Source organism: Canis lupus, chromosome 15 (assembly GCF_048164855.1).
Source record: "Canis lupus baileyi chromosome 15, mCanLup2.hap1, whole genome shotgun sequence".
Classification (NCBI taxonomy): Eukaryota; Metazoa; Chordata; class Mammalia; order Carnivora; family Canidae; genus Canis; species Canis lupus.
In genome coordinates, this window is record NC_132852.1 from 37,679,463 (window position 1) to 37,705,085 (window position 25,623).

Genomic DNA, 25,623 nt, shown 5'->3' on the forward strand with positions numbered 1-25,623 from the left:
ATATTTAAAATATGTAAAGAACTCATACAGCTCAATAGCAAAATATAAATAATCCAATTATAAAATGGGCAAAAGACCTGAATAGGCATTTTCCCAAGGAAGACACATAATGGCCAATCAGAAAAAAACAATTATCATATGGTTTCACTCATATGTGCTATTCCATAGGAGACAACACAGAGGATCATAGGGGAAGAGAGGGAAAACTGAAAGTGAAGCCATCAGAGAGGGGAAAACCGTGAGAGACTCTTAACTATAGGAAACAAATTGAGTGTCACTGGAGGGGAGAGGGCCAGGGGGATGGGGTAACTGGGTGAGGGGCTTTAAGGAAGGCATGTGATGTGATGAGCACTCAGTGTTGTACGCAACTGATAAATTGTTAAATACTACATCTGAGACTAATGATGTATTATATGTTGGCTAAAACAATTTAAATTTTTTTAAAAAGACATAATGGCCAACAGGTACATGAAAAGGTGTTAAACATAATTAATCACCTCCGATATGCAAATCAAAACCAAAATGAGATAACACCTCACACCTGTTAACATAGCTTTTAGCAAAAGACAACAGATAAAAAGTGTCGGCAGGGATGTAGACAAAAGGAAACCCTCGCACACTATTGGTGAGAATGTAAATTGGTATAACCACTAGGAAAAGCAGTATGAAGTTTTGTCAGAAAATTAAAAACAGAGGAGCACCTGGGTGGTTCAGTGGTTGAGTGTCTGCCTTTGACTCAGGTCATGATCCTAGGGTCCTGGGATGGAGTCCTGCATTGGGCTCCCAGCAGGGAGCCTGCTTCTTCCCCACCTGCCTGTGTCTCTGCCTCTCTCTGTGTCTCTCATGAGTAAACAAAATCTTTTTTAAAAAACTAAAAATAGAACTACTGTATGACCCAGCAATCCTTCTTCAGTGTATATATCCAAAGGAAATGAAATCAGTATCTCAAAGAGATAACTGTGCTCTTATGTTAATTGCAGCATTAGTCACAATAGCCATGATATGGAAACAACCTATATGTATATAGTCAGATGAAAGGATAAAGAAAACTTTTTATGTACATATATAATACCAATATTATTCAGTTGTGATAAAATCCTGCCATTTGCAACAATATAAATGAATTTAAAGGGCATTATACTAAGTGCCATCAGTAAAATAGACAAATAATGTATGATCTCACCCACATGTGGAATCTCAAAAAAATAAAAATAAGTCTAACTCACAGACATAGAAAAATGGTGATTACCAGGGGCTAGAGGCCAAGGAGATGGGAAGATGCTGATCAAAGTGTACAACAAAGGGTTGTAAGATAAATAAACTCCAGTAATGCAATGTATAGCATGGTGACTATAGTTAATTCTTATGCATTGTGTACTTAAAACTTGCTTAAGAGAATAGATGTTAAGTATTCTCAACACACACACACACACACACACACACACACAGGGTTACTATGTGAGGAAATAAATATATTGACCCAATTGTGGTAATCATTTCACAAGGTACACTTATGTCAAATCATCACATTGTACACTTTAAGTACATGCAAATAGGATGCCTGGGTCAGTTAAGTATCTGCTTCTGCTCAGGTCATGATCCCAGAGTCCTGGGATCCCCACATCCGGCTCCCTGCTCACAGGGAGGCTACGTCTCCCTCTGCCCCTTCTCCTGCTCCTTCTCTCTTACTCACTCTTTCTCTCTCTCAAATAAATAAATAAAATATTTTTTAAATAAGTATATGCAAATAAATACATACAAAGTATATACAATTACATCTCAATAAAGCTCCAATAAAAAGGGGAGAAACCTGGTAAGTGAATGAGTTAATGAATGAATGAACAATATAATGAATGTGAAGTGAGTATGGAAAGAATAAGTTAGTTTAGGCCAAGAAAATGTCAAAGTTCACTCCAGGAGACAGAGCAGAGAAGTGAAGATACGGCAGTGGGAATAGGAGAGGATCTCAGCAAGTTAGTAAACACAGAAGCCTGACTAGAAATGAGGGGGCTGTGTAAGAGAAAGAGAGCCATGTGACTATTAAGTAAAATCAGTTGATTTAACACCAGAGTTAGATTCGGTAGATGTTAGGAAGATGTTCTAGTTTTCCAAGCAGAGGAGCAAGTCTATGACTGCAGTGTAGAAGGACTAATCTTCAGAGTTAAACAACTGAAGCTCCCAATTAAAGTTGGGCCAAGGGAAATGGTTTAAACCAGAGAAGGAAAACTAGATTTGGTATTAAAAGGTCAGTTATGGGGGAGGTAGGCGGGGGGGATGGGGTGACTGGGTGATGGGCACTGAGGGGGGCACTTGACGGGATGAGCACTGGGTGTTATGCTATATGTCGGCAAATCGAACTCCAATAAAAAAATACCAAAAAATATAAATAAATAATAAATAAATAAAAGGTCAATTATGTGAGAAGTTTATGAAATCTTTCACAGAGTGATGAAATCCTTGAAATCTATCAATGAAGCTTCTGCTATGAGGCAAGGGAATATTCAGATACTTTTTTCAACGGCAGTTTCACGCCGTGGTTATAGGTTTCTCTGATAATGAAAACTGAATATGCTAACTAAATTTGAATTACTAGTACAGAATTCCAAAATGTGTTCAACTGCATTAAACAGGTTGGAACCACTCTAGGCCTTTCAATCAACTGAAGGAGAAGAGAGGGACGAAAGGAAGATGGAGGAGAAGAAGGAGGAGGAAAATGAGGATTGATAGAAATGGAAATATTTTATCTATCCCATGGTCCTTCATCTAAGCATGCCTAAGAAAGTGTTTCATCAATGTGATTGGCATCTATCAGGTGTGTCAGGCAGAAAGGCAGTTTGGGGGCCACTAGGTAAAAGTATATCACTGATCTAATCTTAACCAATTTTGATTGAAGGAAAACCAGTTTCATATACACGATTCTACCACCCTCGGTGATTAGGTAGGATAGAACCTCAATCCCAATCACCAGCCCAAAACGAACATAAGTCAGTAGAGAACCCACCTAACCCAGCTAACACCTATTTATATTGAAGATCAGATTTCACATCTTTGGGGGATAGCTTTCCAGGTGTGGGTTGTAAGACATGAAATTTATAGGCTGGGACAGGTGGGCTAAAAAAATAGAACTTTATTTTCTTTATTCCTATTTTGTAGCAAGAGGGGCCAAAAAAAAATTTAAAAACTCTTAAATTTGTCCATTCAAAAAAAAAAAAAGACTTCCAAGCATTTTAAAAGTCTGGGTTAGGTTCTAAGCAGAAATCCAAGTCTTGGAAGAGTTTGTATAGCATTTGATTTATGTGAAGGAGAACTGGGTTCCTATCTGGCATCCTCCTGGGTCTAGCTTGGGCTGCCTAGTCTCTGGGCATCTTGTGCTGGTATTCAGTGAGGTGTGGCAAGACCCACCTGGTCCTTTTGGACACCATGGTGGCAACAAAGTAGAAATCTGCATGCCCAGCCATAGGTCCTTCCATTCTGCAGCCTCATCACTGCCACCCCAGGCTCCTTCCATGTCACTGGATCTCTTGGCCCTCCCACATAGGGTTCTCTGGCTTCCTAAGTCACAGGTGTAGACTGCAGAACAGGATATTTGGAGGCACCATCCATGGCCCAACAGCCTTGGCTCTCTCATCTGCCACCTGCATGGCACCTCTGTTGCTCTGGTTCCCAGTTCTATGCTAAAAGAGGGACTTGTGGTCTCTATCTTGAGAAGCATTGAGCAAACTACCCTGCCCTAGCATTCTGGATGTGTTCACTATCCCTCACTACCAGGTTCTTCCCGAAAGAATATCAACATATGGATGTGTAAGGAGGGGGGAGTAGACATATATGCAATGACATTAATATGGTTTATTGTCTTTAAATTCCTATTTTACCCAGGTTCTTCTTCTCAAGTATCAACAGTTACTTGTACTTTCCCTCCTGTTTCCCAGGGCAAAAATGAATGAATGAATGAATGAATGAATGAATGAATGAATGAACTGTTTCACCACCTAGCCTTACTGGTCAAGGACTATAAGGAAAACCTCAAGTTAAAGACAAAGTACAGGGATGCCTGGGTGGCTCAGTGGTTGAGCATCTGCCTTCGGCCCACAGCATGATCCTGGGTCCTGGGATCGAGTCCCACATTGGGCTCCCCACAGGGAGCCTTCTTCTTCCTCTGCCTGTGTCTCTGCCTCTCTCTCTGTGTCTCATGAAAAAATAAATAAAATATTAAAAAAAGATAATAAAGACAAAGTACAGAGAGAAATATTTCCTAAGCACTACCCTTTTACACAATGTATGAAAACTGTTTAATTTGTCTACTCCCCTAGACTAATAGTTCAGAGGTTGACACTGTTTTACCATTTGAGAATGTTCCCAACTGCAAATACTGAATATTTAGGAAAACAACTCTTAGGAGGTCTTATGAATCAGTAAAGAAGCATCAACTGCAGAGATAAACACTAGTAGACATTTAATGCAAAACAGGACCAGATGATGGAACAGGATAGAAAATCCGGAAATAGCCACACATACACATAGAAACAACTGATTTTTGACACAGCTACAAAGGCAATAACGTGGAGAGAGTCTTCTCAACAAATTGTGCTGGAATAACTGGATAATCATATGAAGAGAAAAAACGAACTTAAATCCATACGTGTGGTAGGCAGAATAATGCTCTTCCCAAGATGTCCTTACCTAATGCCCCCAAACCCAAGGATATGTTAAGAGAGTGAAAAGGCAAGCCACAGAATATGGGGGAAAAAAAGAGTGTAAATCGTATATATGACATAGGACTTTTCCCTAGAATACATTAAAAAAAACTCTTAAAACTCAATGATAGGAAAACAAACACAAATACATTGCAAAAGACTTGAACAGATACTTCAAGAAGATATAGGAATGGCAAATAAGTATATGAAAAGATGTTCTAATTTTCTAGTCATAGAAAAATAAAATTTATAACCACAAATAAGATACCTCTATACAAGTGTTGGCAAAGATGTGGAGCATCCCTCATATGCTACTGGTGGGAACGTAAAATGGTACAACCACTTTGGGAAACAGTTTGGCAGTTTCCTAAAAAGTTAAACACTAGATATTTACCCGAGAGAAATGAAATCATATGTCCATACAAAGACTTGTAGATGAATGTCCGATAGCAGTTTAATCTGTAATAGCCCCAAACTGGAAAGCAGTCCTAAATCTGTCCACAGAATAAACGAATGACAGGATACTCAATTCAATGGAATACTACCCAGCAACAAAAATGAATGAATTCTTGATAAAACAACAACAGATGAATCTCAAATGATGCCTATGTGAAAGAAGCCAAACAAACAAGCAAGAAGTACACACTGTGATTCATTTTATATAACATTCAAAGAAGTACAAACTAACATATAATAGCAGAAAGCAGGTCAGCGCCTGGAGAAAAGGAGCTGGGTAAGGGCAGGAGAGAGGGATTACAGAGGAGCTTGTAGGACATGCTGAGGATGATCAATGTTCACAGTCTTGATTGAGAGGATTTCATGGTTGCACACGTATGTCAGAACTTATTACACTGTTCAGTTCAAGTATGCTCCGCTCATTGTATGCTGTTTATATTTCCATAAAACTTTTTAAAATACAGTAAGAGAAAATTTTTAAGATATATAAAAGGCAGGGTAAGGCATCGGTGCCAACAGGCTGTATCAGGCAGGCTCCAGCAGCTGAGGGCAAGGCGGAGTTCCTTTGGCTGCTCTGCAAAAGTGTGTGCTGAGTCAGGTGGAGCCCCAGAGGTCACGGAGGGGAACCTGTCCTCCCAGCCGCCCGAGGGATGTACAGACTGGGCGCTGGATGGACATCTCTGCGGGAGGAGGAACGGTGACCCCGCAGAGACCTGAGGACGGATGCTCGGTAATAAAGCCCAAGCAGGGTCTCCGTCCCCTCCTTCTCCCGCCCCCTTGCCAAGAGGATCCCCAGGCGTCTGCTTTCTGCTTCCAATTTTGTGTGAGCAGTTCGTTTTGTCCCGAGTCGGGCGGCACCCACAGGTAAGCCAGGACGTCAAAAACTACGTCGATCACTAGGGAAATGACACGACACGGATATGACACAACAGGGAAATCCCGAGTATTGGACCGGGGCAAACGAGGGGAGCGTGCAGCAGCCGTAGCTTCCCTGGCCTCGCCCCGCCCCGGCCCGGCCAGGCCCGGCCTCTTCCTTCCGTATTGACGCCCCCGGGCGGGGCGGGGCGGGGCGGGGCGAGGGGCGGAGTCGGCCCGGACCCCGCCCACTGCGCCTCCTCACCGCAGCGCGCAGCCTCACCAGGGTCGCTTTACGGCCGGGGCGAAGGTGAGTCCTCTCCTTGCGATAGAGGCTGAGCGGAGGGGCGGGGAAACAAGCTCTTTTGCGGCAGGACGTAAGTGGCGCTGTGGGCGGTGCGACTGCAGCTGGAGGGCAGAGGAGGCGGGTTCGTGTTTCCCGGGCCGAACCGGGCTGCGGGGGGTGCGGGGCCTGGCCCCGGGCTATAGCTCAAGTCCCGCGGGGCCAGTATGGGTGAGGGGGAGTGGGGCGGGGCACGCCTCGCGCCACCTGGGCCCGTGGGGAGGGGCTGGGGGGCGGGCGGGCTGGAGTCTCGGGTCCAGGCCGGGGATCTGACCCGAGGCTGTTGTCCCCCCGAACCCGCAGCGCGCCGGTCCTGTCCTCGCCATGAGGCCGCAGCAGGCGCCGGTGTCCGGGAAGGTGTTCATTCAGCGAGACTACAGCAGCGGCACACGGTGCCAGTTCCAGACCAAGTTCCCCGCGGAGCTGGAGAACCGGGTACGCACCCTGTCCCCGCACCTGCTCTGGGGCGATGGGGGCGGGCCTCCTCAGGGCAGACACCGGGCCCGCGGTGTGCCTGGCGGCGAGGGGAGGGGAGGCGAGGCCCGGACGCGGCGTTTGGAGGAGGACGAATAAGACCGACCCCCGGGTGTGGTGACCTTACAGAACTCTGTGGTGCCGAGCCAACCAGCCGCCTTCTTCCCCCCGCGCCTCCGCCCCGCCCCACCCCCACCCCCACCCCGGGTTATTGACAACAGTGATGAGGAACTAATTCCTGAGGTTCCAGCCACCTAGCTCAGCACGTTGTAAACTATATCCTCCCACCTCGCCAGGAGAGTAATCATCATCGTTCTCGTGATTGGGGTTCCTGGCCACGGTGCTGGTCGCCCTGCTCGGCAGAAGGGGTTTATTAAATTGCTGTACCAGGCAGTACGGACAGGCCTGCTGGGAACCTGAGCAACGTGGAGCATTAGATCGGCCTGGACAGGGAAGGATCTCAGAACAAGGCCTGACACTTGCAATTCCCGGTTATGATCCCCGGGAGCCACCTGTGTTTTGTTGGCTTGCATATCAGAATTGGCGTCAGGATATAGGTCCCATAGGCAGCCCTGCACCTAGAAATGGAAGATGGAGCTGTGTTTCCTCTTTCTTCAGACTCGGGGAGAAATTCTTTGTATTTTATTTTAAAAATACAACGAAGTGAGCATGTGTGAGTTTGTTTTCTCTTGTATCTGAATGTGCTCACCCACCCAAAGAAAGAGCTTTTGGTCTTGAGCCATGTTACCTTGCATTCTGTTTTCTTTTTAGAGATCAGTTTCTGGTTAAAGGGGAGCAGGTTTTCTGCTCTTTTCTGCTTGATGGGGAGGGTGAGGGACTGAGGTGATTAGGTGTGTTGTGGGTGTGGGAGTAAGAAATACTGGTCATGGGATAAGTGGGTATAGAGGAGTCTGTACAAGAGAAATGTGTAGCAGTCCTTTAAAATCAGCTTGTAACAGGTAGATTGCTCTACCTGAATGCCAAGTTTGGAAAATCAATGTGTATCAATCCTAGTGTCCTTCGACTTAATTTATAATTGTGGTCAGGTTAGTGACCCAAGTATGTTTCTTTAAGTGCAAATGAAAGATCAGGTATGCTTTACAGGGATGGTGTGTGGATGAGCTTGTCTGTGAGATGCTGTATTAAATGCTGCACTTTGCCGTCTAGATGTTGAGTTAACTCAGCTTGACACTGGGTGGACATTTCCATCATGGTTTCAAGAGATAGAAATTGAGCAAGTTGCCTGTTGTCTACCGCTACTGAACGTTATTTTTAAAATAACTTAACATCCTAGTTAACATGTTTTACGTGTTAGGACTTGTATGAAATGGATCAAATGTTTTATTTGTAAGCCTGTTATGGAAACTCTGACTTATACTATTTATGTACTTTCAAATCAGAGTGTAAACTCTTCTTTCTACCACACTTACTTGGATGTTATAAGATTCCTTTGTTTTTTTTTTTTTTGTTTGTTTGTTTTGTTTTGTTTTGTTTTGTTTTATGATAGTCACAGAGAGAGAGAGAGAGAGAGAGAGGCAGAGACATAGGCAGAGGGAGAAGAAGGCTCCATGCACCGGGAGCCCAATGTGGGATTCGATCCCGGGTCTCCAAGATCACTCCCTGGGCCAAAGGCAGGCGCCAAACCGCTGCACCACCCAGGGATCCCGATTCCTTTGTTTAAAGGTTTTATTTATTGTTTGTTTGTTCGTTTGTTTAAAGGTTTTAAAGTCAAACTTCCAACTCATAACTGAGCCAAATATATATATGCAGATATGCAGGACCAGACATTAGCCTTCTACTCCATGTGTGGTAGAGCCTTTACTTTATAGTCTGGATTCTGAGAATCTCCACGGATTCTTACAGGAAATTGATGTTTCTAAATTCTGGAGTCCTTTTACTTCTTTGACTTCAGATTATAGCCTAGAACTGCTAGGCTATAATGTGACTCTGAGTACTAACTATAGGGAGTGTTACTTGGTGCTATTCAATTGTGTCTTTGAGGGTGTTTTTTTTTTTTTTTTCTTCCTTTTTTTTTTTTTTTTCAGTGTTTGGGTTAAAACACTAGTTTATGCTTTAAACTGCTTGGGAGAGCTTTGATTTTTCTTTTAATGTATTGAAATCAAATTTAAATTACAGGTTTAAATTTTCCTTGCTTTGTTTGATGGAAAATTAAAAGGTTTCTGTCTTTGTTTCTATACTACTTACCCTAGAAATTGTACTGATTGCTCTGCCACTGGGCTGATTTTCCTCTGGGGAGAACATCACACTTGGTAATTTAATAGAGGAAGAAACTAATATACAAATGTTTTGTATTACTTTAAAGTATTAGATACACTTACATTTGTACCCTTTAATCTGGGAGGGAGGACAAGTTCTGCCTGTTAACAAGTTTACTTCTGCTGCTGCCTGGTAAATGTAATACTTTGATGCTTAACTTTGTTGTCCGGACACTTCTTAAAGAGAAGTGTCTTGACACTTTATTCTCACTTTAGCCAAACTACAGGCATGTTAGGTACCCTTGGTCTGGGTGGGAGAGAAATAAGTGAACTATATAATTTGAAGCATTTGTTCCCCTACATACCTTTAAAAATTTGTGTCTATATCCAGTTGGTAGAAATTACCTTTGACTTGTAAGCTTTGATTTGTGATCACTTTACGCTTCAGCACCATGCTTTCTACCACATAGTTCAACAGGAAACAAAAATTCTGGGAAAACGAGTCAGATTCCTATTTCCATTCTGATTTTCAGTGTTTTTTACTCAAATTTGTATTTGGCTCCCACTTCACAAATCTCCCAATTTTGAAATAGCTTCAGTATCAGTCTTCAAGTACCCAGGGGAGAACACTGACAGGTGGTCTTCATAGTGAAGGGAGTGACAGAAAAATGCCCACATTTGTTCTCGTGAGCCCTTGTATGTTAGGTCCTTTGCCTTTACTGCTGACTACCACGTTTTTTACCTTTCCTCCCTTTTTTAAAATAACCTTTCAAAGAAATGCTTGACTTTTTACATTTCTTTTTTATTAAACTTTTTTTTTAGTCCTTCACCTTGGATTTTTTTTTTTTAAATGATCTATGATTTACCTCCATTATAAAGCATTACAGTATTGGGATAACTTTTTTAAGAATTCATGATTCTGGTATGATGAGTAATTCTGATCTGAAAGAAATAAAATGTTTATGGGTTGGATCCCATAGTTTCAAATCACACTATATCCAAAGATATGTAAATAATTCAGAGAACTTTCCTTATCAGATCATGACATTTCAGATAGGTCAAACGTGAGAGTTTGAAATTATTTAGACTTTTATGGATTTGCTGATGCGACAGATGGAAGTTGTTAACTTAGGCATAGTTAGTGAAGATAACAATTTATTATAAATATTTTTTCACAGAGTGAACAGAGTCCGTTTTCGGGGAATGAGAACTCTGACATAGATTCCCTAGATGACCATTCAAGTGGTGGCTCAGTGCAGGAATGCTGCCCTGGTTCTCAGCATCATCTCCACCCACCCAACCCCTGTCAGAAACTCTGAATATTCTGGAAATTAAAAGTAGCTCCTTTGGAAAAAACAGGAGAGCCGCCACCACTTAAAGTTCACATTAAAGTTTTTCGTGCCATTGGCTCATTGAGTCCTCATAGTTTTTCCACACAACAGACAAAACAATGATTGCAACTGCTTCTAACCTAAAGGATTTTAATTATTTAAAAGTGATGATCATAAATTGTTTTACATTTTAAAAAATTATGTTCTTGGGACTATTTTGTCTCCAACAGTAATTTGAAGTTCTTTGACTTTCTTTTGAGTCTTTGTATAAGACTTCACAAAAGTGGGGCACCTGGGTGCTTCAGTCAGTTAAGCCTCTTGATTTCAGTTCAGGTCATGATCTCAGGGTCAGGAGATTGAACTCTGTCAGGCTCTGTGTTGGGCAGAGAGAGGCTTAAGATTCTCTCTCTCTCAAAAAAGGACTTTATAAAGGAGGGAATTCGTATGTAAGGAGTTACTCTTTTCAGGAATAAGGTAGATGTGTGAGAGGAGGCATAGAGTAAGGACAGATAAACTGTCCTTTGTTGCCAAGAACGGTAGTTTTGCGTGAAAAGCTCTACTAATTGAGTGAAAGTCCTAGGGTAGAGCACTGAGATTTGAAATCTACAAAGTACTGTTAGGAGAAAAACGTGAAAGCAGGAGAGGAGGTTAGAGTGAAAATGGATGACAGTGGTAGTATTAGTGTAAATGTGAGATAATGGTGTCACTGAATAGAAGGGTAATAGGAATGATTTGATACAAAGAGAGTTGTGTGATAGTTTGAGATTTTGCCTTGTTTAGTGTGAGCTTTCAGTAGATTCCAGTGTTTAGGGACTCAATTTAAGATTACCTGCTCTTAAAAGCAAGAGAGGCAAACCAAGAAACAGATGCTTAACTGTGGAGAACAAACCGATAGTTACCAGAGGGGAGGTTGTTGGGGGGCGGTGAGGGAAATAGGTGATGGGGTTTAAGAAGTGCACTTCTGGGCAGCACTTTATGCTGCCTTTATGGCTCAGCGGTTTAGTACTGCTTTCAGCCCAGGGCACAATCCCAGAGACCCGGATGGAGTCCCACGTCAGGCTCCCTGAATGGCGCTTGCTTCTCCCTCTGCCTGTGTTTCTGCCTCTCTCTCTCATGAGTACATAAATAAAATCTTTAGGAAAAAAAAAAAAGTGCACTTCTTGTGATGAGCACCAGGTGTGGCATGAAAGTGTTGAATAACACTTTTATATACCCAAAACTAATATTACACTGCTAGCTAACTGGAATTTAGATAAAAACTTAAAAAAGTAATGAGATTACCTGCTCTTTCCAGTTAAAGAGAATGTCTCCTTCCTTTCATACCCCTGCCATACTTTAAATATGCCTTGTCAATTTATTACCTATTTATATTTACATACATGTTCTATTTGCATGACTGTCAACTCCTAGAGGACTGAGACAATGTCTTATTCATCTTTCTCTAAGGCCTGTCCTAACATCTGATGATAGATGCTCAATAAATGTGAATATAAGTGGAAGCAAAGATGGCAGGATTGTATAATTTTTTTAAAGATTTATTTATTTTAGAGAGAGAGAGCACATGCCAGCAGGGGAGAAGGAGAGAGACAGAGAGTATCAAGCAGACTCAGTGCTGAGCACAGAGCCCAGCATGGGACTGGACTTAATCCCATAACCTATGAGATCATAACCTAAGCCACAACCAAGAGTCGGATGCTCTACCAGCTGAGCTACCCAGGTGCCCCAGGATTGTATAATTTTATTATTACTTGGTACTCAGTATAAAGAATAAAGAGACAAGATATTGAATCTTGAAGATATCCAGTGTCCATAAGAAGGGTAAGATGAAACAAAGACTAAGCAGTTTCAGTAACATAGGTCCCATTTTAATCACTTAAAATGTTTGCCAACTATTGGATAAGAATGTTGATGAAATAGCAGAATGAATTAATGATAGCAGGCATAACTGAGTGATTGATCTTTTTTTCCAAAACTTACTTTTAACTTCTTTTTTCAACACAGATTGATAGGCAGCAGTTTGAAGAAACAGTTCGAACTCTAAATAACCTTTATGCAGAAGCAGAGAAGCTTGGAGGCCAGTCGTATCTTGAAGGCTGTTTGGCTTGTTTAACGGCTTATACCATCTTCTTATGCATGGAGACTCATTACGAGAAGGTAAGGTAACTTTGTTCTCACAAAATCTCTTAAAATCATATTAATTGACATTTATGTTTACTGGTGACAGTTGCCATAAAACTTAAAGGGGCAAAAAAAAAAAAAAAACTTAAAGGGGCATGTATAGTAATAATAATAATTCAAATTCTGCTGTTGCTTCTGTGTCTGGAGCACATAGTAAAGAGTCCCGAGTTTTTCAGAAACTGGTCAAAACTGATGTGTCAACATGGAGTTAACATACCAGTGTTCAAATGGGCTTACACTTAAGAAAACTGTGGAAAATCTATATTTTCATTCTGTCTAGCTTTCTCAGAATTCTTTTTACTTATCCTGCCACTTGCTTTTTTTTCTTCTCTTTCTAACCTGCTAGACATGGAGTTGCCAGTTTCTCAACTTAGATGTCCAAAAGGCAAACTTCCCACCTCCCCATTTTGTTTAATAGCACCCTACCTTTCTCAGTACCATCTTAAGGTATGGAGGATGAAAAAGAAGGGAAATATTTTCAGTTGTCAAAGACTGAAATATATTCCATTTTCTCATTATTAACTTTTCATGATTTCCTCTGCCACTGTTCTAATATATTCCCTGATTACCTGTCTCTTAGACTATTGAAATAGTCTGATGAGTTTTATTTCTTTCATTCTTTTATTTTTCTAAACCATTTGCTTCTGCCTTCATAAAACACTGCATTGCTATGGCTCCTGGATGGCTCAGTCAGTTGAGCTTCCAACTCTTGACTTCAGCTCAGGTCATGATCCTGGAGTCCACTTGAGATTTTCTCCCTCCTCTGCCCCTCTCCACACTCACCTGTTCTCTCTCTCTCTCTCTCTCTCTCTGTCGCTAGAATAAATAAAATAAAATCTTAACAAACACTGCGTTACTTTCTCTAGCACTCTTACAAAGTCAGAGGCCTTCCCTGGCTTCCATTTATTGCCAGTGAGTGATGTTCAAGCCCTTTCTCCAACGGACCTCCAGCTTACATTTCCAGCTCTGTCTCCCAGCCCTTCCTCACTTTGTCTTTCAGCCAAACTCATTCACTCACCAAGCACACCCTCTGAGATTTTCCTTTACCTACAGTTCCATTCCTTCTGTGTTCAAATCTCACCAGCCCTTTATGTCCTGCTGCCATCTAACTTTTCCTTATGCTTCTAATTGGAATTTTTTCTTGCCTTTGTATCCCCACAATACTGTACTTATGTCTCTTTTCCTGGCACTTAACCTCTCTTGACTTTGGAGTGAAGCAGTTTGCATTTTTATTTGCCCTTCAAGTATGTATTTTTCTTGAGGTCAAGGACATTGCCTTAACCATTTTATGTCCCTCTTCATGCCAAATACCAAGCCCAGGGTGTGTTAGGCACTCATTGAATGTGTGTTGAATGAATTTAAGTTAATCACAGTACACTCCTAATATATCATTTAATTTTGAGCATTTTTAGCAGCTGAAATGCTATAAAGATAACTCTGTAATACTCCACCTAATACAAGTGTGCCTGTGACGTCCTAGACTCTGGAGAGCAGATACAGTTGCAGCTAAAGTATTTTTGGAGTTATTGGCTGAAAATGCTGCTGCTGCCAGATGCTTCATTAGCATCCTGACATGAATTGTCTTAGTTTTACTAAAAGAATGTATTTAATAACTAAATTAGTAGTTTATATTTTTTCTATACCTTATAGAGAAGTAGCTAACTTTCATTCCTCTTTTAACATTCAAAATCAGAAGTTTTAAAGGATCAGTATTTGTCTTAGCAGTTTCTCTTTAATAGTACATTTGCTGAGTGAAGGGACAAGAGATTCATTCATTTCATAAATATTTATTGAAAACCTACTATGGGGCAGCCCAGGGGGTGGCTCAGCGGTTTAGCGCCGCCTTCAGCCCAGGGTATGATCCTGGAGACCCAGGATCGAGTCCCGCGTCGGGCTCCCTGCATGGAGCCTGCTTCTCCCTCTGCCTGTGTCTCTGCCTCTCTCTCTCTCTCATGAATAAATAAATAAAATCTTACAAAAAAAAAAAAAAAAAAGAACACCTACTATGTACTAAACAGTGTGCAGGGGATATAACGGGGCAAATATGATTGCTGACATGTGGTGTTTATAATTTAGTAGTAACAACAGATGCAAAAGAAACAAGACCAACTCAATTATAAATGGTGGTAAGTGTCTTAAGGAAACAAACTTTCCTGTTTGTTTCCTATTAAATATAATAGGAGAGACCTAATTTAAATTGTATGGCCAGAAAAGGCCTCTGAAGTAGTAACATATGAGCTGCTATGGGAAGGATGCAAATCCAGGACCGTTCAGATAGAGAGATGAGTGTGTGCAAAGGCCCAGAGAGCATAATGGGTTCTGGGAACTATAAGAAGGCCAGTGTGGAAGGAGAGAAGTGGAGAGAGGGGCCAAAGATGAATTTGGAGAGGTAAGGAGGAGCTGTATCTTGTGTGTAGTCCATGAAAAGATGTTTAGATTTTATTTTCAGTGCCAAGGGGAAGCTACTGAAAGGTTTTAAGCAGGAGAGTGATACAATTAGGTTTTCATTTTATTTTATTTTTTTAAAGATTTATTTATTTATAATAGACATCGATCCCGGGACTCCAGGACCGCGCTCTGAGCCAAAGGCAGGTGCTAAACCGCTGAGCCATCCAGGGATCCCCATAGTTTTCATTTTAAAGCAATCTCTTTAACCTAGGGGAAAAAAAGATAAAAGTGGAAGTAGAAACCAGGTAGCATGCTCCATAGAAATCCAAGCAGGAGATGATTATAGCTTGAGCAGGGACTGGAGCAATAGAGATGGAAAGAAGTGAACAAATTCAAGGAATATGTTGATAGTGAAATACAGATTTGAACCAGAGGCCATGTAGGAGAGGAGGGTAAGGCTGAATCCAAATGGATAGAAACTAGGCCATCCGGGCGTGGTCATTTACAGAAGCACATGGTACTGCCAATTTGAGGTGTAATTATGTCCTCTAGAGTATTTTGTTCATACTTAGTGGAGTAGTAGATAATTGAGTTGTCATCACACTATAGTTTTACATTTGTTGATAAGATTTTAACTAACTTTTAATCAATGTGCATTTGCTGAAATAGATACCCCCTTCTAATGTCAGTTGTAAAAAAAAAAAAAAAATGGTAATTGGGTGCCAGCCAAGTCAATTGCATTAATTATGGAATCATGGACAAATTAATCTCTGAGTTCTCACACCTATAAAATGGGTGCTAGGGCAGCCCCGGTGGCACAGCGGTTTAGCACCGCCTGCAGCCCAGGGCATGATCCTGGAGACCCTGGATCGAGTCCCACGTCAGGCTCCCTGCATGGAGCCTGCTTCTCCCTCTGCCTGTGTCTCTGCCTCTCTCTCTCTGTGTCTCTATGAATAAATAAATAAAATCTTTAAAAGAATAAAAAATTAAAAAAAAATAAAATGGATGCTAGAATGAATGCATTTCCTCACATATGGTAGATGCTTAATAGTATTCTCTTAAGATAAATTTAAAAATTAAATTAGTGTATATACATATATACACATGCTAACTTATGTGTTTATATATATATACACACACATACATGTTTTAATTAGATATTTGTGAATAGTTTTGTTTTTTTTTTTTTCAGATATAAGTAATCTTTTTTAGCATCTGCTAGCTTATTTAACTGCTTAAAACATTTAGCAGCTTTTAATTAAAATCCCTTTGGCTATTGGGTTGCCTGGCTGGCTCAGTAGAGCATGGGACTCCTGATCTCAGGGTTATAAGTTCAAGCCCCACATTGGGTGTGGAGGCTACTAAAAATAAATAAATAAAAATCCCTTTGATTATTAATCTTGACAGGCAGTTCTCTGTATCAGAAATAGAGTGGAAATTGATCCTAATATATGTTTTAACTTGGGATCATAGGCAACATGGAAGGTATTACTTTATAAGTCTAATCAAGGTTTCTTTCTTTTTATGGAGTATTATAAAGCAAGTAAAGACCAAATAAAATTAGGGGTGCCTGGGTGGCTCAGTTGATTAAGTGTCCACCTTTGGCTCAGGTCATAATCCCAGGGTCCAGGGATTGAGTCCTGCATCTGCTCCCTGCTCAATGAGAAGTCTGTTTCTCCCTCTTCCTATGCGCCTCCCTCCCCACTCATGCTTTCTCTCTCTCTCTCTCTCTCTCTCTTTGCTCTCCTCTCTCTCTCAAATAAATAAAAAAATAAAATATTTTGTTAAAAAACAAATAAGATTAGTTTTAAGAAACCAAAATTTAGGGCAGCCCTGGTGGCTCAGCAGTTTAGCGCCACCTTCAGCCCAGGGTGTGATCCTGGAGACCCGGGATCGAGTCCCACATCAGGCTCCCTTCATGAAGCCTACTTCTCCCTCTGCCTGTGTCTCTGCCTCTCTCTCTCTCTGTGTCTCTTGTGAATATATAAGTAAAATCTTTAAAAAAAAAAAAAAAAAAAAGAAAGAAACCAAAATTTAAGGCATGTCCATATTTTTAAATAGGTAATTTTATTTTAGAAACTGGACATGAATAACTAGATCATGCAAAGTGATTAACTGGATTGATCATAATTAAGATGTGTACTTATACTTTTTTTTTTTACTTTTTTTTACTTTTTTTTCTTTTACTTTTTTTTACTTTTTTTTTACTTATACTTTTAAAAGAAAACTTTAAATATATTTTTGTAGTTTTGATAAAAATCATATAAGAACAGCTGCCCTCTCCATCTATCAATTTGTACATTAGGAATTTCTAGGCTATTATTTACTACTTTATGAAAGGACAGGATTGAGTCATTTAGTCTGTATTGTTTTAAACACTAAAATTTTAGTCTACAAACAGTAAGCCAAATATAATAGTGCTTATACTTTGTCATGTGGGTTAAATTTTTTGAAATTGTAAATAAGCCTTTTAAAACTCCCTAGAACAATCATGCTTTTTTTTTTTCCTATAATGTGCTATTTATTGATTTAAAATGAAGATAAAGACTTCAGTGTTATTTCTCTATTGTTGCTGCCCATTATAATTAGGGAACAAATGGGCTTGTAGAAGCTTCTCCTTTCAGTAGCTATCTGCCTTGTTCATAACATCCCTTCTGCCTGTGTGCTATATCGTCTATAAAAGGAACAAATTAGAAGGAACTTCTATATTTTCTGAAAATACTGTTCTCACTTAGCTTCTCTTAGGATATTTTTTCTTGAACATCTGTATTTTTTCTTCAGGATTTCTCCAGTTTAATATTCTCAAGGAGGATAATAGTCTTTATTGAGGTTTGATCGTGTTTAGCTTTGTAAATATTAAAACACAGATTGAGGTTTTGTTAGGTATGAGGATAACAGAGATAATTTTGTTCAATATTGTAGATTGTTTTGACTCTGATTTACCAAAAATAATAAGCTGACTAAAATTTCAACAGTTTTCTTTCTGAACTTATACCTAAGTGCACATGAATGTTATTAAAGTTTAAATAAAAACCTTGCACAACAGAGTTATGCTTCAGTCAAACAAAAGCATGCTCTTTCTTTGCTGGTAACCTGTACCCAAGGAGAGAGGGAAGAAAGCTGTTCTGACGGAATCCTTTCTTTGACTTTTCTGACTGCCCCCTCTAGTGGAAATGGACTAGAGTAAGGTAGACCGATTCTCCAATTTCCAGTTCTGGCAGGTGAGCCGAGAAAGGAATTGGAGAGAAGATTGAGGGTCCTGAGTTGGGCACCTCCATGGGCTTCTTCCTTCTGTTTGTCATTTTAGCATGACTGACAAACTGATAGAAAGCTAGAGCCTAAAAAAAAAAAAAAAAAGAAAGAAAGCTAGAGCCTAAGATGGCTTTTTTTTTTGCCCATAAAGACCAAGCATCATTCAAGTTCTTTCAGAGTTGAAAATAGGAGAATGATACTTGTATTACTTCAGGTAATTAGGTAAAAAAAAAAAAAAAAAAATGTTTTCTTTAGAAGTGGTATTCTTAATTCACTCCCTAAAGAACCCTGCAGACGGCTCTCTTAATAACATTGTGCTCTTTTAGAACATGAAATTATAGTATTCCCAAAGATGTAACATGAATAAACATAAATTTTGTTTTCCTTAAATTAGATAAGTCATTAGACAAACTACCTAGTGGTTTAAATTCTAAATCATCTTATCCCATGGCACCTAAATTGCAGCGTCCTCATTTTGTTAGTTTGTCCTGGTTCATTGTAGACACACACTTAAATGGTTTCTTAATCTCTAACTGTATTCTCAGACAGTTCTTTTTCACTTATGATGTGATCACATTTATCCGGGACTTTAGCATATGCTGGTAGTATGAATTTAAGAAAACACATAGTAATTAAAGAACTGGATTAGAGCCTTTTTGAACATTAGAGCCAAAAGAGGGTTATGATGACTTTGAATCTGAAAAAACACATGTAACTCTTTGATTTTGTATATAGCTATTAAGATTTATTTTCTTCTAGCTTATCTGCCTCAAAACTGCCCTTATTAAAGCCTAGAGATTTGGCAATTTCCAGAAGTTCCTCTGTATCCTATCTGGTTTTTGTCTGCATTTGCTTTGACTTTTACAACCTTAATGCTAAACTTATAAACTGAAGTTCCCATCAAGGACACAAGGGCAGACTGCGGAGTAGCATTATATGCAATGGTGAAATTGATACAAGACACTTGTCATCAGAACCTCCATGCCTGCTGTCACATGCTTTTCAAAGGAAGGAAACTTTTCAGTTTTAATCGAACTAGGCAATCTCTTGTTACGGGCCAACTTTGTATCATTACTTAAAGTTGACAGAAACATACAAAGGAGAGAGGCCGGTTCTTAAGTGTTAATGGGAAAGGCTAAGAACTACCCTTGGTATGAGGAGGTGTCGCATTGACCACACTTGATGCGTGGGAAGGAGCAAAGTACAACCAACTTTTGTGTCTATAATCAGCTACTTATTTCTCTATCTCCAGGGCTGAGAGGACAGCAGGTAAGGAGCAGGGGCTGGCGCTCTTGCTTTTGTGTGCATCAGTGCTCATACCACACTGAAGAGCCTGACATGCAGAGTCCATTAGGCTGTGCCATGTGTCACATACAGCCAGTGTGTGCCAGATACTCAAAGTGTGTCCCTTCATACAAATATCCATTTCTTGTTTTAAAAACTAATTCCACTGCCTGAGTATTTTGAGATCCAGCTGATACTTAATGGGAAATCCGATGACATTTGTAAAAAGCTATGGTGTTTCTTTCCCTCAGGTTCTGAAGAAAGTGTCCAAATACATTCAAGAGCAGAATGAGAAGATCTATGCTCCCCAAGGCCTCCTCCTGACAGATCCCATTGAGAGAGGACTTCGAGTTGTATCTTTTTTGCCCAGATCATAAGGTCTAAATATCTATAAAAGTTTGATGGTACTATTTGGCATCTACTAGATAGAGAAAATTTAACTCCCTTCTCTTGTATTTGCCCTAAGAATCTTATGTGTGAATCGCATACCTACCACAAGTCTCCTGTCTCCAACATTTTTCCTAAAGCATGTTTCCTTCCTTTGCATGGTCTCTGGATTGTTTGATATTCTGGTTACCGTCTTTCTTGGTGGTTCTGAGGGCATCTTGTAGTAATAATGGGGGTGGCATGAGTAATGCATTTCAGCTGCAAAAACTCGGACCCTAAAGCCTCTTTGAAATGCATAAACTCATAATGTGTGGTGAGACTTGTCATCTAAATGAATTGCAGTTCCGTGGGTTCATCTGACTAGTTGAAATCAGTTACAGCTGCCAGATGTATAATTTCATTACCTTTGACATACTGTGCATATTTTTAGAGGCAGTAAGCTTTGAAACTCACCAAGTAAATTTGGTAAATAAAATTGCAAAAAAAAAAAACTAATTTAGCTTGATAACTAGAGTAATGAGTAAAATAAATTTTTTTTAAAACCTAGGTCAGATTATCCCAGGCCTTCCAGCTGATAATAATTTCAGCAGTTTTATTTTACTCTGCAGCAGTGATGCTTAAACTTTCAGAGGTCATGAACACTCTCCCAAGAAAAAGTTCGCAAATAATTTCAGGACATTTTGAACCACTGAATTCATTACCTTCTTCAATTCTCAGCTAAAAACCCTCTAGTTCTCCAGCATAGCATCTTTTTTCAGAATTTTTTTTTCCAAAAAATAAATAATGCTTTGGGGAGAATTACATTTCTCAAAGTTTTCTCTAAGGTGGAGAAAGCATCATGTTTAACTTAAGTAAGAGAGAGCAAAGGAAATTGAAAGCAAAGTCTATGTAGATCATATACATGCTCTTGCCATCGTCCCCTTTATATGTTCCATCCTACAGTGTGTTTTCTTAACAGCCATGCTGTTAGATTGAAATCACCATTTATGAAGACAGAGGCATGAGCAGTGGAAGATAAACCGTAGAATTAAAGGTAAAAAAAATCATGTGACTTATATGCAGTTTATGTAATTTGTAGCATGCATGAATTTTCTTCCCTGAATGGTAAATAAAACATTAGATAATGGCATATTCTCTGTTTTGGCTTGATATTTAAAATGTGTCTATAACCTAAATTCTATTTGGTGATTTAGAATTTAAGCCTGATTTTTCCTCTTTGTATTGTTTTCAGACTGGTTTTGTTGTTACTTTGCTTTAGTGGTGTTTTCTTTTTGTTTGTTTTTGTTTGTTTGTTTGTTTTGGTGGGGGAGGTGTTGCTTTAATATTTCAAAGCAATCCTAGACATTTAAATAGTTGGATTTTGCATATAAAAATTGTTTAAGCAATTGCCCTGCCTATATGATGAATGGCTTTAATAACCAAAGAAACATTTCAGAGTTGGAGGGGGAGATTCTGAATATTTCATCCATTTAAGTGGTTTCATTGCCCTGTAGGAGAAAACTTACCCCTGGTGGTTAAAACCATAAATCTGATTCTTTTGTTTAGAATATTTATGTTCTTAGATATCCATATAATGACCTTGAAGAAGTGAGAAACAAGTTAGCTAATACTGATAGGAGGGTAGAAGAATCATGTGGAAGCCTTATTAATACAGGAGCACAGTCTTCTAAGTAACAGAAAATCATACTTCACTATTTCTGCTGATTTCATATGCTTTCTACAGAGAGTGTTCTGCTGCTGTATTTTCCTAATTGTGTGCAGGTGTTTGTCACTAACAGGCAGCACAGAAACAGATCTGCCAAAGCAGACATCCTTCTCCTTCCCAGGGCAACAGAAATAATAACTGCCATTTCAAGGGCACCTGCACTGTGCCAAGTGTCATACAAATGGTATTTCTCATCCTTACAAGAAGTGTGCAGAGCATTTCCTCCATGTTACAGATGAGCAAACCGAGGTACAAATAGAGTAAATGGTGTTCTCAAAATTATACAGTTTAACACACTGTGGGATATGAACCCAAGTTCGACTGACCATAAAACCCCTGTTTTTTACACCATACATCCTATAAGTACTTGCAGCAGCAGAAACAGGGAGAGGGAAGAGTTCATCAGATTATTCTAAGTGCTTATCTTCCCCTTTTCTTTTTCAAGACTTTCTTTAAAAATACATTTTGTCTGCCCTGTACAACTTATCAAATCCTATAAACCAACCAAATTCCAAAGCTGCCTTCTCTTAGCACTAGTGAAAGTGTCACCTGAATTCTTTGACTTTGAAAGCCAAAAATCTAAATAATGATATCCTCTGCCATGTGTTTTATTTCTTTAAAAAGGCCTTATTTGGGAACACTTAGTGTTACTTGTTCAAAGAATTGCTCGTGTACAACTTCCAAACTGACACTTCTCAGTTGTGCAACCAGGAACCTTAATGTGTGGTTTTTGTTATGTGCCATTGGAGTAAGTTTGTTTTATCAATTGCAGCTGCGTTGGCTTGGCACAACGCATTTGTCATGACTCACTTTGCAGCTATTACTGCTAGATGTAATGTTTTTCTGAGGTGGCATGGGGTTTTGAGCAATTACACACCAGAGACTAATCTATCAATAGTCAGGCAACTGTGAAATTTTGAAATGGGAAAGATTTATATTAGGAACTCCTGGATAGTTTCATGAATGCAAATATTTCTGTTCAATTTAGAGCTGTGTGTTTTTCAGGCCCAGGATCTAGTGTGGGTGGAGGTCTTGGAGGAGAGGGAGAAACTGTAAGAATACTCAATTCAGTTCTGTGGTTTTTCTTAAGTCTCCATGTTTTCTGCAAATGGAAGTATTAACATGAGAGTTAATGATTTAACCAAAAAATACACAAATCATGGAGATGGCCTTTATTAAAAGTGTTTAAAATATCTCTATTAAAGACTGATGGTGGTTTTTTTGGGGGGGTGAATGGGTGACGGGCACTGAGGGGGGCACTTGATGGGATGAGCACTGGGTGTTATTCTGTAAGTTGGCAAATAAAAATAAATAAATAAAATTTAAAAATAAATTTATTATAAAGTTATAAAAAATAAAAATAAAAATCAGAACATATCAGTACCGGGTCACAGTAAATGAGCACTGACGAAAATAGCTACCTTTTGTGGGTGCTCATTATGTGCCTGCACTGTTCTAAATGCTTACTCCTGATTATCACAGCGGCCCTACAAGGTACGTACTGTTACCCCAGTTTTCTCAGATGAGGAAAATCAGGTGCAGAGAACCTAAGTTACTTGTCTAAGGCTGAAGACTAATAGGTAGTAGTAGTCCAGGCAGCCTGGCCCCAGATTTGCCACTTCAGCCTGTGTTCTGCTATACCTCTTGTGACATTGTCCAGAGACTGAAACAGGCAGAGCTTGCATTTCTAGACTGTTGAGCGATGTCCTTAGTCAGTACAGGTCTAAGTATTCTATTATAAGTTGGTGTAGGAGCGATGTTTTAGAGGTTATTTTAGCATCCCTTTCTAAAACTTCTACTTTTTGTATCTAACTGCAGATCCCACCTCCAGCTGGGACCCTCATCTATCCACTGGCCAATCGCAGAGTGTCCCCTACCTCCTCTCCAGAGCATCATTCCTTTGTATCTGCTGCCAGAGCCACGGTGCCATATACTCCAAGGACTAACTTTCTAAAATTCCACACGTGGAGTGACCTCTAGTCGCTCAGCATCCACTTTGTGTCTCCAAATTGTTTAGGACTCTGTAATCTTTTGATTCATTTCTGAGAAAACACAATGAAGTGTGTCACTTTTTTTATTCAAAGCCATTAATAAAAGATGCCGTTGGTTAGCCCAACACAAAGTTTATTTCTTATCTGCCAACCAGTACCAGTGGTTCTCTTCATTCCTTGGGCCAGCTTCCCAGGTAGCTCTAGACTTCAACAAGTCATATCTTAGCCAGTGTTCACTCTTCTTTCCCCCAAATTAATAAAATGCTTTCCTCCCAGATTTTGGCAAAAGGTAGGCTGTGTCTATGGTTTTGCTAATGCATCTCCCACATTTCAAAGAACTACCAGTTTTGCCATGGCTAAACTCTTAAAGATCTGTTTCTGCTGTTCAGTTTCTCAAACTGAAACTCATTGGAAAAATAATGTATAATGTTATTTGTTTTATTATAGCAATTATTCCTAATTAAAGCAGTATTTAATGCAATTTCCAGTTATTTTTCTTTGGAGAATTTTATTATTGCATTACCTTGAATGTTGGGAAGATGTAGTATGTGTTGCGTGTTCCTTACAAAAAATAAGTAAGCACAATAAAGTGGATGCTAAACCATCAAACATAAATGTCCCTGCTGTGTCCCTGAATGTGTAATAAGCAAGTATAATAAATATTTTAATTATAGTTTTGTTATAAATATAACTTATGAGAAAAAAATTTGATAGGAATAATACTGTATATTGCTAATTTTTAACTATCCCTACTGGCAAACCTTATGATTCATAGACTTTCCTCATATACAGTATTCAGTGCACAGAAATCTTATGATTGGTTCAAGTACAGTAAGTTCAGTGATTTCCAACTAAAATTCTCACATCTGAGTCAGTGTTTCTAGTTCTTTTGGCTGTATGTTCTTAGTATCAGGGTTTCTTATGCCCTTCATTCATCTTTGGGGTTTGAGAGCACTGTTTTTGGGAAAAAGTTCAGAAATATATTAGGAAAGAATGAAACCGTTAAAAGTTTTACTTGCAGAGATACTGTAGGTGCTAATACTGGATTTAAATCTTTCAGATTTAGTTTCTTTTATGGATCTTTTATTCAGTAAATCCCATCGGTCTGTGTAATATTTTAATTGTATAAAACTCCTTTGTTACTTTATAGCCTGTAATAATGTGTCTGTCTGCCTTTTAAACCTGTTGCAATAACTTTGCTGAAATAACTCATTAGTAAAACTTTTCTTAAACAAATTGTCTGTGTCATATTTGGTGTGGTTTGGTAAAGAGATACGGCATTAAATTTTTCAGATAAACAATACAGCTAGAATCACTGCAACTTAATATTTCTCAACAAACATCTTAACACTCATCACACTTTTCAGTATTTTACAAAAGGGGCAGATATGTTAGCCAAATAGATAAAAACCAAAAAATATTTCCTAATAAACTAAAAAATATTTCCTGATAGTAAAAAATATATTCAACTAAAGTTAAGGATTAGGATGTTTCGTTAGGAAAAAAATATCAGTTATTGTTACTATATTGGATCATCTGATGACTCTTTTTTAAGATGAAGTGCATTTGTAGAGAAAACCACATATAAAAATATAGTCCAAAAATTATATATAGTCCATATTCTGACTTTTGTGAGAATTTTGTTTTTTTATTCATTCATGGGAGAGAGATAGAGAGGCAGAGACACAGGCAAAGGGAGAAGTAGGCTCCCCACAAGAAGCCTGACATGGGACTCCCTCTGGGACCCCAGGATCATGCCCTGAGCCAAAGGCAGACACTCAACCACTGAGCCACCCAGGTGTCCCGAGATTATTTTCTTTATAAAATTTTCAGCTTTTCTTCTCTACCCAATTATACTAGTAAGTGGTACTTATAAAGAACATCATAAGACTTGAATTAATAAGTTCCTTCCATATTCCACTGGACCCTGGCTCTTAGCATAAAACCATCATTCCTCAAGAATAGCATGCTTTCTTTTTTATTTTGTTGTTAAGTCCATATACAGGGGGTCAGAGTATTAGTGCTATCTTTGATGTATATATTGATCTCCCTTCCCCTTGCTGTGTGTC

General features: G+C 39.3%; 1 protein-coding gene across 3 annotated transcripts; it reads left to right on the forward strand.

The window, feature by feature from the left end:
* The first annotated feature begins 6,264 nt into the window (after positions 1 to 6,264).
* GOLGA7 (golgin A7) lies at positions 6,265 to 24,790 on the forward strand. Of its 3 annotated transcripts, none has more exons than XM_072776600.1 (6): positions 6,265 to 6,382; positions 6,652 to 6,783; positions 12,371 to 12,523; positions 19,723 to 19,824; positions 20,829 to 20,891; positions 23,382 to 24,790. In XM_072776600.1, the coding sequence occupies exons 2-5, from the start codon at positions 6,673 to 6,675 to the stop codon at positions 20,874 to 20,876; spliced, it is 414 nt and encodes a 137-aa protein (XP_072632701.1). In that variant the 5' UTR covers positions 6,265 to 6,382; positions 6,652 to 6,672; the 3' UTR covers positions 20,877 to 20,891; positions 23,382 to 24,790. The 3 variants fall into 3 exon arrangements, with proteins under 3 accessions (XP_072632701.1, XP_072632699.1, XP_072632700.1); XM_072776598.1 differs by having other exon boundaries at positions 6,367 to 6,433; XM_072776599.1 differs by lacking the exon at positions 6,265 to 6,382 and adding an exon at positions 6,412 to 6,519.
* Positions 24,791 to 25,623: the final 833 nt, after the last annotated feature.